The 14,386-nt window shown below is 38.4% G+C and overlaps 2 protein-coding genes across 6 annotated transcripts in view; both read right to left on the reverse strand.

The window, feature by feature from the left end:
* PHKA2 (phosphorylase kinase regulatory subunit alpha 2) overlaps positions 1–990 on the reverse strand; it is a 38,269-nt gene extending 37,279 nt beyond the window's left edge. For all 4 annotated transcript variants that reach the window (XM_042866559.1, XM_042866557.1, XM_042866556.1 and 1 more), the window contains exon 1: positions 845–990. In XM_042866559.1, coding sequence (XP_042722493.1) covers positions 845–922 — 78 coding nt within the window. In that variant the 5' untranslated portion in view covers positions 923–990. The remainder of the gene's footprint in view (positions 1–844) is intronic.
* Positions 991–2,379: 1,389 nt separating this feature from the next.
* The window catches only part of ADGRG2 (adhesion G protein-coupled receptor G2), a 54,799-nt gene continuing 42,792 nt past the window's right edge, over positions 2,380–14,386 (reverse strand). The window contains exons 20-28 of one of the 2 annotated variants that reach the window (XM_042868239.1): positions 13,784–13,829; positions 13,572–13,675; positions 12,935–13,059; positions 11,994–12,262; positions 10,866–10,965; positions 10,259–10,533; positions 6,908–7,009; positions 6,072–6,224; positions 2,380–4,388 (exon numbers count right to left, since the gene is read on the reverse strand). In XM_042868239.1, the coding sequence (XP_042724173.1) occupies positions 4,204–4,388; positions 6,072–6,224; positions 6,908–7,009; positions 10,259–10,533; positions 10,866–10,965; positions 11,994–12,262; positions 12,935–13,059; positions 13,572–13,675; positions 13,784–13,829 (1,359 nt within the window). In that variant the 3' untranslated portion in view covers positions 2,380–4,203. Of the gene's footprint in view, positions 4,389–5,077; positions 5,243–6,071; positions 6,225–6,907; positions 7,010–10,258; positions 10,534–10,865; positions 10,966–11,993; positions 12,263–12,934; positions 13,060–13,571; positions 13,676–13,783; positions 13,830–14,386 lie in introns of those variants that run through there. The other variant, XM_042868240.1, reaches the window with a different exon arrangement.

A 14,386-nucleotide genomic window follows, 5' to 3' on the forward strand; every position in this document is an offset into this window, starting at 1 on the left:
TGAGAGCCCAGCAGTGCTGTCTCATACTGCTCACACCAGATCCTTGCTTTTTGTTGCTGGTAGGTTTTCAGTAGTTCACCTAATGATAACAGTTCTCAGGTGTCTGGAGCTTGTGCCCACAGAAACAGCTGATAGCATAAGTCTTACTGAGTTGATGGTATAAATCTTATTGACCTGTTGGGCTCTGGGTGCTCACCTCTTTAGTTAAGAGTCATAGAATCATAGAATCCTTAGAGTTGGAAGAGACCTTTAAAGGCCATCTAGTCCAACTCCCCTGCAATGAACAGGGACACCACAGCTACATCAGGTTGCCCAGGGCCTGATCCAGCCTCGCCTTGAAAGTCTCCAGGGACAGGGCATCAACCATATCTATGGGCAACCAGAGATGCCTCACCCCCTCACTGTTAAAGATTTTTTCCTAACATCTAAAGACGTTTCACTTATGATTGCTTTGCAATTTCTTCTAAGTCACTGCAGTGAGGTGCATTTGGGACTAGATTCACACAAGAAGCCCCGCTGCCCTTCTCTCTGCGCAGGGAACCACTTTAAAAGAAGCACAACACCGTGCATGCCCCCCACTCTCAGCACACACACCTGAAGCAGGCGCATCGAGCAGAACGCACGGCGCTGCGCAGGCTGCACGAGCCAAGGCACGGGGAGCCGGTGACAGCTTCTCCCCAGCAGGGCCGACATCTGCACTCAGCGCTCAGAACGCGGGCAGCCCTTAGTGCTGCAGGTGCGGGCCCGGCTGCCGCAGCCCGGGAAGAGCGGACAGCCGCCTCCACCCGCTCGCCCCGACCCAGGCGCCGAACCCCAGCCGCTACACCGGCGACGCTGCCCTCACCTGGTGGCAGAGGATGGTCCGCTGTACCAGGCGGGCGTAGCCGTCCAGGCGCACTCCCGAATTACTGCGGCTCCTCATCGCCTCGTCTCACCGCCCGGCCGCGATGGGCGGGCCGGCAGCCGGAGATGGCGGCGGCCGTTTCTCTGCGTGCGCGGCGGGCGGCGCGCCAGCCCTCCCAGCCCGCGGCCCTTCCCCCTGCCGGCGGCCGGGCGGGGCCCTACGCCGCTTCCCCTCAGCTCCCGCGGCCCTACGCCGATACCCGGCGGAGCCGAGAGGTCTCGGCGGCACGGCGGCGGCTGGGCGGGGCGGGGCAGGGCAGGGAGCGGTGCCACTTTTCTCCCAGATAAAGGGTTGCTATGGCTACGCTGCTGGCAGGGCACAAAAGTCCGAGTACCGAAGGGATACGTATTCTGTAGAGCATAATACAGCTTAGAGTTGCAAAGCTTTCTATGAAGTACTAGGAACTGGAAGCGGAACAACCACAGAGTTGTATAAAGCACAATATGACTACTTATTTAATGACTTTTTTTTGTTGTTGTTGTTTGTATTTATGACCTAAGAAGGCGGTTGAGCTAACCCAAATTTGCTTAGGCAGCTGCTCGGTCCCCACGCCCCCTGGTGTGCAAATGGTTTTTCAACGCCTTTATTGATGGTATTCACTGGGCTGCACCAACAGGCTGCCGGGAGTGTGAAACTTTACTACAGTATGTGTATGGACAAGTAAGGTGCAATTCCCATGCCTAGAAATAAATCAAATAAGAATGATTAAAATAATCCTAGTATAAGTTGGGATGCAAAAATAGAAACAAATGAAGAGTCCAAGCTGTAACTGTAGAATATACTTTTTAGTACAGAATTGCTGAAGCCAAATTCAGCCATGGCCTGGAGGAGGCTCAGGGGAGACCTTACCACTCTCTACAAATGCCTGAAAGGAGGTTGTGGTGAGGTGGGGGTTGGCCTCTTCTCCCAGGTAACAGCAACAGGACAAGAGGGAATGGCCTCAAATTGTGCCAGGGGCAGTTCAGGTTGGATATTAATACAGATTTCTTCTCAGAAGGAGTGGTGAGGCAGTTGCACAGGCTGCCCAGGGAGGTGGTAGAGTCACCATCCCTGGAGGTATTCAAGAACTGTGTCGATGTGGCACTAAGGGACGTGGTTAATGGGTATAATGGGGACAGGTTGATGGTTGGACCTGATCTTAGAGGTCTTTTTCCACCTTAATGATTCTATGATTCTTTTACTCATGGCATTCTTATGGAAGAGTTTCAGCAGACTGGAGGAACAAGCACTGACCGGGCAGACTTACATCCGACCGCTTATATCAGACTCATATCTCTGCGAAAGACAGATCTGCTTGAGCCATGAAAGGTGAAATATGATATGGACACAAAAAAGCAAGGGCCATGCCAGCACTTTCTTCATGAGGTGACATACTCCGGCTCACATCATTTCAAGAACTGTAACACAATCCAGTATAAGGACACATTTAGCTAAAAGACAAAATTTATGTATTTTGTGTTTACTTGCTGTAAATTTATTGTTGTTTTTTTTACAGTTGAAAATATAAATACACAAACATTAAATAAATTTACAAGAAACAGTGCAAAGGCAATTCACCAACAGTTAAAGCATTCACATAAAAGCACTCTAGCTACTAGCATTCCAGTACTTTCTTTTATTAACATGCAGTTAAAACCTTGTGGATAAACACAACAAATGCTTTGAATTCTCACTTTAAAGGCATATTCTGCATAGTCTCAGGCATAGGTGACCAAAAGAATCCAGGCACTGCATTTAGAACCTCACGAGTGTTTAGTAATTTGGTTCAACAACCACGCCAGAGCCCCAGAAAGGTGTTCCACCGATGTACTTTGTTGAGAAGTGTTTCCAGAGATCCTTACTGAGTCCTCTGGGAAAGCAGAACTCTTTCTCCCACCCAGTGTGCACCTGCCTCAGAAAGCCCCTTTCCAAGGGTTGGCACTCTGCAGTGCGGCACTGGCTTTTGCTCTGGCACTATCCAACCTTTCCACAAGAACCCACGGAGCAAAAGAAAGTCACAACTGCGCACTTGTCTAAGAAGTAGGCACATCCTGTGCTCACACTGTTCAGAAATCTTCACAGTGTTGTATGGGCTCTATTTTCTTCCGACTGTTGCGTATGAGGAGCCAATAATCCACCTTTTTCAGAGAAATATCACAGAGGAAATTAGATGATGATTCAGGAAGTAACTGAGGTGGGACCTCAGAATTTGGTTTGCCAAAGAAGGACCAAAATGCAAGCAGAAATAGATTGTAACTGCTCAAGAGCTGCCGCTTAAAAACAGCCACACAACAAAACAAACAATTTACTAGGCTACTAAATATAACAGCATTATTTTCTGTATTCTTTTTATTCAAAAAGAGTAACACTTTTTTTTTTTTTTCTTTTTAAAATCACTGTAGATGAGAAATGGCAGTGTGTTTAATACTTGGAACTCAAGATAAAATATTGAACCTGGTGAAATCAATGGCAAAAGCTCCCACCAACTTAGTCCAGCTACTAAGATAACTTAGCTACATTTAATAACTTACAGGTGACTTTATTCATCACTCCCTCATTCTTAGTGCTCTACTTTGATGACACCCAGTTTCTCTACCTCTCTGTGTTGCAGTGAAAGAGGACACTAAGGATTAAAAAATAATGGTGTTCACATATACAGTTCTGTCTCTGGCAAACCACAGTAAGTGGTTTCACTAACTGAACACATTAACTTCTGTATCATTCTGTTAATTATTTCAATTAAAGACAAATGCGAAGTACAATAAAAGTTAAAACAAAATATCAATTATTTTTCTATACAAAAGAATATTTAAATTTATATTACAAGAAATAAATATAAAACTACCACTAAAATATTTAAAGGCTGGCATTCTCCTCCTTATGTACAGCACTAACCTGCAACTCTAACATACAAAAAGTTGAAGACAGTATAGCTAACGTTTTTGAAGTTAACACACAAGTTGTAATTTCCTACATTTATACAATACTACTATGCATTATATCCAGATACTTAATTGTACTAAAAAAAAAAAACTAAACAAAACTTTAAGCGTAAAAATCCTCAAATATCTCTAATGAAGAATCAAAACAGAAACGTGCCAGCTGTAATTCGACATCCGAAATACCTTGTCGGAACAGGAGCTTTCTCCCCATTTTTTTTTCCAATTAATAATTGTCGTTGTCAAGCCGTTACATGGCTGCCTGGAAGTTTCAAGACAATATATTAAATAAAATCAGTCTTTGGTCTTCTCACATTATGTAAAACTGTTGAAGTAAATCTCTACTTCATACTGTAAAACAGTGTTCCGTTCAAAAGGAAATCACATTTTCTCAGCAGAAGGTAAGCTTCCCCTCTTTGAAGTCCTTCTAAGTGAGATACGGCTATTTTGGCTGCCAGTGTCATCCTTTTCTTGAAATACAAGTTGTTTGCCTGAAAAGTCCTGAAGACACACATCACCATTCTGCACGCTGAAAGAAACACCATTCTTCTCACTGGAAAGATGGCCTGTAGAAACAAAAAGTTGTCCCTTCTCAGAGAAGGTCAGAATCAGAAGATACAGTACTTTTCCAGTGAGTATAGGGAGCTCATGGTATCTCATTTTATCTCTGCAATAATTTCAAGATGAGGATTTCTCTGTACGCATTCTGTATATATTTACTCTATGCGAGACAAGTAAAAGATCTGAGAGACCTTAATACACTGTACACACAAAAAGATTTCACATTTTCAACCAGGAAGGTCACAATTCTAAGAATGTAGACTAAGACTTGGAATCAGCGTCACTAGGTAAGATGCAAAATACTTCTAACTCCAGTTTTGCATTAACTATAGTTAAGTTCAAGTTTCTCAGTTTTGCCATGGATATGAAATAAACTTGGAATAAACATGGCAGGTTTTGTGGGTTTTTTTCTCTTTAAAATGCATTTAACTTGCAGTATTTATTTCTGGAGAACGATCAGAATGTGGCCTTGGTCCAAATACTTTTGCAAGCCATATTTAGATTGAAAAATCTTAAACATTTCTGTGTCCCTACAGTGAACATATGTAATACCACTCCCAAATGAAGCCTCTTAATGGACTGGAACACCAGCTCCACAAATGCTCAATTCACTGGATAGAATTTCCTATATCTATACACCACACTCTAGATATTTTTTCTTAGAAGTAGGATTCTTTATTATAAATATTTGCACAAATGTTTTCAGTTGGTCTTCTTTTTCTTTTTCCTTTTTCTGTTCTTTTTCCTTCTCAGAGAGTAGGTAAGTTTAAGAGATGTGCCACCATCCTGATATCACATCTATCATGAGATGGAATAAAATATCAAGATGGGAAAGCCCAAACTGGAACTAGTATTTCTTCTGGGAAAGAAACATGAAAATTGAGTTCACAAACACAAATGCAATACATTTGAATTAATCTATTTTAAATAACAGAATTAATCAAAACGCACATTTAATAGTGTTATTGGTGTTACTGTTTGTATCACTCCACAAGCCAACACAGCCACGACTGGCTACTGTTAAATTTACTGAGAAGACAACAGTCAGTGCAGAATCTAATTTCCATTTATGGTTTTGGGAAGAGAAAAACACTGGTGAGAAACATCAAGGCAGTGAAAGATGAGTTGACTACAGGAACCAAAAATCTGATCTTCCCTGGTACATCTGACAAGAAAGGCGCTTACAGCAGCTTTTGGTAAATAACAGGCTTACTAATGAATATTACCTACTATCTGATATGTAAATCAACAGACCCCACTAAGTATAATATGGATATTTTAAACCTTTGTGTACCATCTCCTAAACCAGATGTGATATTATTTGTGAGGAAATCTGAAATATTTTGACCTTATATTATTATTGAACCTATATTATATTATTATTATTAATATGAATAATCATTCCTAGAATCATGGAATAGCTTGTGTTGGAACGGGCCCAGTGATCAAGTTCCAATCCCCCTGCCACACACAGAGCCACCAATCTCCAGATCTGATGGTACTAGAGCAGGCTGCCCAGGGCTGCATCCAACAAGGTCTTGAACACCTCCAGGAACGGGAGCCTCTCTGGGCAGCCTATTCCAGCATCTCACCACTCTCTCTGTAAAGAACTTCCCCCTGACATCCAAAAATTGGTCAGCAATTTACTATGTTAGCAGGAAAGAGCATAGCATTGCAATGATACATACCATTCCCATTTGCATGCACTGAATAATCATTATTCATTAGCACTGTTGTAGAATTAGTGGAGTTACTGTTTGACTGCAAGGAATTGGAAGAACTGGATACCCCTTGGTTTACAGTCTGCTTCTTTAAACCATTAGTAGCAGTTCTGCTCCAGTCTACAACAGATAGTAGAGAAAATTGTGCAACTCATAGAAGCGTTAATGTAGTTTTCTAAACAGAACAATATTCTGCAAAGAATATCATAACTCTTGATGTTTACAATTATTTGCATCTAGTTTGGTTTTTTCTCTCTTTAATCCCTTCTTAAAGCAACAGGCTGTCTTAGTGTTATGACTGTGTACCAGATTAGAATTTTCCAGCAACTAAAGAAATGATTGAAAAGCATACAGCTTTATGAGAAGTCAAGTACTGAATAACAAAATAATCAAACCTATTTCTACTTTTTTTTTTTCTTTTTGTTTAAAGTTTTCTTTATCTTGTGTTTTTTTCTGAAGTTGCTGGCAAAACTACAATTGACTCAAACTGGAGCAAATCTTAAAACGTCTGATCGTGATTAGATGAACTTCTAATCTAATCACGATCAGAAGTCTTCTTCAAAGACATGCCCATAAACTGCACCAGAAGAGACCAGCTGCAGTTAACAACTTCATGCAAGAACTGCATTAACTGCTGTCTTTAAAGAGTATAATTTCAGAGGTTTATTGTACTTTGAGAAATAAATCATGTCTGCAACTAGAACAAAATAGTTTATTGAATTTAAGAAAAAAGTGTATTATTAAATGCTAGGAATTCTTTGGAAGAAGGAAGAAAAGAACAACAAAAACATTTTCATGCTTACCAGAGTTTTCAGCTAGCCTGAATTTTCCACAACACAGATATCTTCTCCACTGCTTACGGACATTCTCCTTTGTTACACAATAGAAGATGAAAATGAAGAACCCTGCAAAACAATGACATCTGTGATAAACAACATTTTGTTGTCTTTCATTTCTTTTTAGTTTCTAACCAAAAGTTTTCTTTAGTGAAAAAGTTAACAATTCTGAACACTGAGAAGTACTATTCTACTGAACACAGATGGAAGGAATCATGTATACACAAATGCAAGAAGAACAAACCAAGTCCACAAAGTGAATAAAGTTTCTCCTTTCAAATATGAAGGGAAAAGTTCTGTGCATCCTGAAGATTACTTTGCAACTTTGGAAAACAATTCAAAGCAATGTCAAACAGAAAGTGTGATGTGACACTGGGAGGGTATGCAGTTCTTATTACCTGGTATGACACTGTTCCATCTGTTAACCACAGTCAAACCCGTAATGCTTATAGATTTATTACTTGGAATGCCAACTCCTGGAGCATTATTATTGACCTTTCCAAAAGTTAAAGGAGCTATTAATAGGTCACAAAATCATTCATATGTCATTTAGAGTATTTGTACAAAGAAAACATCGCATACCTAAAATATTAGATAAATGGTTTCCCCTTCACAACGATTTTAAAACCTAATATTTTCTATAAAGGATGGGCTCATCCCTGTCTCTTGTCAGCATCACGACAGACTTTACCACTTTACATTCACTTCTAATGACACACTGTGGAACAACAAATCTCCCTGCTTATAAGAACCCCTCCCGTTTTAAGAAAGGAACTTGGTCTTTGCATGATTTTTCAGCTGCAGCGTGTCCCTAAGAACATAAGTGTTAAGCTTATAATGAATGAAAAAGAACATGAAAGAGAATTAACTACTGAGACTAGCACAGAGTTTCATGTATTTTATGTTCATGCTGTTGCTAAAGACAGTTAAGCACGTAAAATCTCACTAGGAGAAATTACATCTTTGGTAGCTTAAATATCTTATCTTTGGCTTTCAGAATGAATATTTGAATATAAAGACACGATTCTATACTGAGACGGTTCTATACCACTTCTGAATACAGTTCTGAAACACTGGTATATATTTACCAAATTGTGGTACTCAAAAATGAACACACTGATGAGAGCAGCTAGAAACGCAATCTGGCTATAATGGAAAAAATAGCGATAAAAAATGATTGCTAAAATACTGACAGAAGGAGATTTCTGCTAGCTTGAGAACTACTAAATCAGGCATGTGAACCAGAAGCACCTCTGAGAACTGCAGCCAGTCTCTCTGAAGTGCAGTTGGCAACCTAAGAACCAGAAACATCTTGAAGATACTAAAAATAAGGGCAAAACCAAGGAACTATAATTGCAACTTATCCGCAAAGGTGAAAAATACTCTGAAACAAAGGGGAAACTCTCTGAAAAGACTGAAATCAGTAACTGCTGTTGTCTGCATTAGCCACACGTACATATAGGTGGTCTGGGAAAAGAAAAATTGTGCCTGAAAAAATAGGAAACATCATGGTCTATTGGTTACTCACATGAAAAACAGAAATTACAAGTATCTATTAGCTGCTCCAAGTGTCGAGTTCTACATCCTCTTATGTCTTGACTAAAGATCTATGTTGATTAAAAATGACTTGTTCTCCATCCGAAACTGAACTTCTCTGGGTGTACGTATGTCCGTATATATATGCATGCATACACAAACATACACACATTTGCTATTTTGCTAGTGACAGTTTTGCAGTAACCTATAGTGGAAATCTTTCTCAATACACTTGCTGGTGCTATCAAAAATACATATATTGTAGCAGCCCTTACAAATGGCAGAGTGAACATTTGAGTGCTGCTCTGAATGTAATATTTCCTATTTTATCATGTTGGCCCATAACATCAGAGGCAGATGTCGGTGCTATGGTAGTAGAAGTTGAACTTTCCTGCCAACATCCCATTATATTTTGTTGCTGTGTGACAGATGGCAGCAGAGGGGTACTTTGACACAATGGCGTATGGAAGCGTTGATGAAGCAGAGGTGTGTCACTGAATTCCTCCGTGCAGAAAAAATGACTGACTGACATTCATCGTTATTTGCTGAATGTTTATAGAGACCAAACAATGGCTGTCAGCACAGTGAAGTGGTGGGTGGTGCCTTTCAGCAGCATTAACAGCAACATGAAAGACAAGCCACATTCCATTACTCTTGTTCATCACTGACAAAAGTGCACAGTGGTGACTACATAGATACATAACATTGTTATGTATACATGACTACATTGCAAAACAGTTTGCAGGTGAGAATTTTCTCTACTGAATTCTCTGTTCTATTTATTGTGCTCTTTGTTTCCATGGAAATGAGAGGCATTACTTTTGGACTGACCTACTTGTATATACACATACACACACCTTTCTGGTAATACTTCTGTAATAGCTTGATATATATTTGTTTTATTAATCATAAATAAGTACACTTGCTAGTACCCTGTATTAAAGTAAACAACCGTTTGAAATAATGCCTCTGGTTCCTTATGTACTATGGAATCTTGCAAACCTACTGTCATGATTTCTATTCTATGGCCAGAAAACCATTTAGGTTGTGACACACCAAGTAGAGGAGTAGTATTCACAGAGCTATAAATTGAATTTCTTTAGTCTCCCTGGGAAATTATGCCACCAGTAATCTAAAATACATTGAAAGAGAAAATTGGTTTATTCAAAATACTATAGGGAAATTTAGGTACACTCAGATAACAGCATGCAGCTACAGTACCTCATATTTATACAAAAGTTTTTGAAGCCTCTGAAATCTGCTTTTGGATATGTCCAGTAGTATCCTAGCATCTGCAGAGCTGCATGCCTTCATATCTGTTAAAGGCTATGCTTATGAGGAGATATTTTAGATACCACAGCCTTGCCTGTCTTAATGGCCCTTTGATGAATGTTACACCTCATCTTCATGATTTAGTTGTAAGTTGGGAAATGATATCATTTTCACTACATTAATTGTATTATTTTTTTGAACACTTACAATAGCTGAGTATTTACAGTTAATCTCTTGACATCCTGTCACTTTCCATGGTATCTGGTTTGCATATATTTAAATTATAATATGGATATAAATATATTATACATGTAATTAGTTGACAGCCTTTCTATATCTTACTGTAACATAAAATTACAGTAAAGCAGCATAATATCTAATTTAATTGTTAAAGAACTTACCAAATTACAACTTTGTTTCTGAATTATGAAAGTGCCATTTTGAAATCTTTCAAATGTTTTATTCATTGTAGTGGTGGCAGTAAGATGACACATAAAAGCATAAACTTACCTTGCAAAGTGTTAAAGATGGTAAAGAGGTAAGTAAAAACCTCATTTACTGTGAAGAAAGCAAATCCCCAAGTAATTCCCAACAAAAATGTGAGGCCAGCAACACTCCGAAGGTCTTGAATACTTGTTTTTCTCTGAGCACCAAGTTGTTTTTTCTTTTTTATGCGACACAGCTGGATCAGCACAACAATGAACATGCTGATATTGATCAGGAATATCACACAGAAGTATCCCACAGCAGTAATATAGAAGACAATTCTATTTTTAATCCAGCAGCTAAAATAACAAAGATAAAGTCTGTCAACCATCAACAGAAAAAAAAAATTGAAATAACTACAAGTTTATCTTGTTTTAATTACAAATCATTTTTGCTTCATTAGTAAAAAGTTGTGGGGTTTTTGTTTGTTTGTTTGTTTTACCAAAAACTAAGTTCATTCACGTAGGCAGATACCACAAAGCACGCAACATACTATGGAGCTATACTATTGCAAAGCTTCTCTTCCTGCTTCCTTCCCTCCCCAACCTTTAAAGAAAAGCAATTTAGTAGGACCCAACCCCTCCCCTCCCCCTAAAATAAGAAAGCAAGCACCTCCTTTTATTTAACTTACAATTCATCAGGTCTGGTTTTTGAAACTCTCCCAGTGGATATAAGTCCATAATTATCTGGTGATACTGCCAACACAATAGCCACAACTACTGCTGGTAACCCTAAAAGATTAGACCAAATACATAAGTGAAAATCTTGACAAATACAATATTATAACTTGAAACTAAACGGGGCATTCAAGCTGTGCTCAAGAACACAACTTGGAATGAAACCAGAGATCCTCTCTGCTGCTAGCTCTAGATTTTCTCACTTAGGCAGCAAATACTGTCACACGTCAAACTGATTTAAAGCATTTAATAAAGCATACTCAAATTTTATTTCTCATATCAATTTGAAGAAAACAATTCTGTTGATTTTAGTGTGCCTTTACTAATGTTTAACTCAAGTGGCCAAAGATGATAACAAGGGCCCGAATCTCTCCATCCTTGAACCAATTACATTTGCCTTGCCACTTTTTGCTAGTAACAGTGCTACCCCAGAAATGCAATGTATATATTCAATTCCATTTATTTTGAAAACAGAACTGATGCCATCTGCCTAGCTAATGGAAATAAGCCATTTTGAAGGGAGCAGACTCTTTACCAAGATCTATTGCGACAGGACAAGGGGAAATCGTTTCAAAATATAAGGGGGAAAATTTAGACTGGATATACAGTTTTTTTTTTGTTTTTTTTTTAATGATAAGGGTGGATGGTAGTTGTCCTATCCCTGGAAACATTCAGGATCAGGCTGGAAGGTGGCTCTGAGCGCCCTGATCACGCTGTAGGCGCCCCCATTCATTGCAGGTGGGTTGAAAGAGATGACCTTTACAGATCCCTTCTAACTCAAACCATTCTATGATTCAAATTTGGCTCTGTTATATTTGCAAAAGGAAAATCCATTATTCACTTACATTGCAACAGCCAGTTTTCCACATTGCAAGCTAAGAATGCCTGCACTTATGGAGGAATTCACTACCTCGAAGTTGGAATTCATACAGTTAGATTTACTGATAATGAATACTTTGTAGTTGACAGTAGTAATACAAAGCAACTGTTTCTCTTTCATTTCCAAACTGTATCACCTTTGCAGAAATATTTGGTGAGTTGATACATACATTTAGAATCCAAAAAGTAAAACCAATACGTACCCCAACCAACAATGCAAAACTTAAGAATGTATTTCCGTACGTAGGTATTAAAGACTTTCACAAGTGCAAGATACATGTGGAAAGCTTCTAGGCCCATCCAGGTAAAGGAAACCAACAGAAAATAGTGAAGAAATACAGCAACTGCAATGCATAGGCCTTGTGTGTTATACAATGCAATCCATGAGTCAAGGAGGAAAACTAGGTTGAGTAGAAGTAGTGCAGCACACAGCTGGATTAATATTTTGGACGGATAGTCTCTCCGGATTTTCCTAAAAAGCAAATTAGTGAGATGACAATTGTCAATTGTTCTTGTATCCATGATTTATTTTCTCTCTGGTATTCTTTAGTTCATACATGCCAAGAAAAAAAACGTGTTTATATATTTTGATTTATACGTAATGATTCTTACATTGAATTTACATATGGGACAGAATGTTTTAACACGTTTCCAAATTAACGCTCTATATGAATAAAGTCTGTTATAGAAAGATTACACAAATGTAAATAATAGCTTTGATTCCTAGATATCAATACTTTTTTTTTTCTTTTTTTTTCTTTTTTTTTCTTTTTTTTTTAAACATTGTATGTTAGGTGGCTTCTTGCTACATTACTTTCAAAATGCAAAATGAGTGTTCCTTAGTGCTAACCTAGATTAGGCTTTTGACTAGGCTTCTAAAACCTTGATAGAGCCAAGTATTTATTATTGATGGAATAATGAGAGAGTAAACGGGTGCCAAATAAATTCTAGGAGGATTTCCAGAACACACTGTGGAGGACTTCACAGTTAAACCTCAAACATCTTAACAAAATGTTCCAACAACGACGAATTTGTGCATTACTAACAGAAAGAGCACCCATAACTACTGAAAGAGACTTTGCTGTGAAGACTACAGACAATTGTAAGTGAAGAATAATGGGAGCTGAGTTGAATAGATACTTACTCAAAAGCTATGTAAGTCACAAGAGTAATAGAAAGAAAAATTGCAGACAGGCCACAGCCTATATAGGATATAAAAGTCAGTACCAATTCTTGAGTAGGACTTAGAGGAGTATTTCCATACAAATTCTACAAGGAAAAGAGAAGTTGATTTCAGAGAGCAAACTTATGAAATGGAAAAACACATACAAAAAAAACAAAACAAAACAAAACAAAAACACCTTAAAATGCACAAAACAAACAAAAAAAAGCAAACCATTTCTTCATGGATCTTGCAAAAGGTTTGCTGGAAAACAGAAATGTCAATACAACTGTGGAAGTCTAATTAAAATAATTTTAAATTGGATTTATCCTAACTTTTTTTTTTTTTTGTACAGAATATACAATGGCCTAAATGTATAAGCTGCAGTTTAATAAGCACTTAAGCAATTTTTACTTTAATGGAACTCATGGCCTCCATTCAACAAGCAGCTTAAGGACATCACTGATGTTATGGCTCTTTGCACTAAGCAAGAAGTGAACAGAACTGAATTCGTATTTAATAAGTTGTATGTATGTATTTTCTGAATCCTCACTTACTGAATATGAGGCAAGTTTTAACATTTTCTTGAATCAAGATATATAATTTTTGGAATACCTACCATCAAAACTGCAAAGCTTGTGAGGTGGTTGCATGAACAAACTGTTTCATTTACTCTACTTTCTTTAACAATGCAACCTTCGTATGACCAGCCACCATGTCCACCTATTAAAGAAAACAGCCTTGTAATTGATTAAAGCATAGCTTTCTACTATTAATATCAGTTAGCATAACTGAAGCAACATGATATCTTGGGTGATATCAAGTACTTACCATTTTTATTAAAGTCCCAAAAAACACATCTAACTGTTGAATTATCCTGTTTTGGGAGGTAAAAATAAAAATTATAATTAAAACAAAAGATGTTTTACTTAACTGTAGTTAATGATCAAGAAATCTGAATTATGTACAAAATACAGGGAAGAATAAATACTGCATACATTAAGTATACCTGTATTACATGAATACTACATAAACTTAAAAGCATAGAAGAGATTAATATCACAGTATGCAGGCCCAAGTGCAAAACCTTGCACTTTGCTGTGTTGAACCTCATTCGGTTCACCCGGGCCCACCTTTCAAGCCTGCTGAGGTCCCTCTGAATGGCATCCCTTTCTTCCACCGTATCAACCGCACCACTCAGCTTGGTGTCATCAGCAAACTTGCTGAGGGTGCACTCAATGCCATCATCGATGTCATCGATAAAGATGTTAAAGAGCACCAGTCCCAAGACAGACCCCTGGGGGACACCGCTTGTTAGCGGCCTCCACCTGGACATAGAGCCATTGATGACCAACCTCTGTCTGCAGCCTTTCAAACAATTTCTTATCCAACAAGTGGTCCACCCATCTCCAAATTGGAGGGATGTGAATTTAA

Source organism: Lagopus leucura, unplaced genomic scaffold, assembly GCF_019238085.1.
Source record: "Lagopus leucura isolate 7727_CA_CO unplaced genomic scaffold, USGS_WTPT01 Super-Scaffold_100001, whole genome shotgun sequence".
Lineage (NCBI taxonomy): Eukaryota > Metazoa > Chordata > Aves > Galliformes > Phasianidae > Lagopus > Lagopus leucura.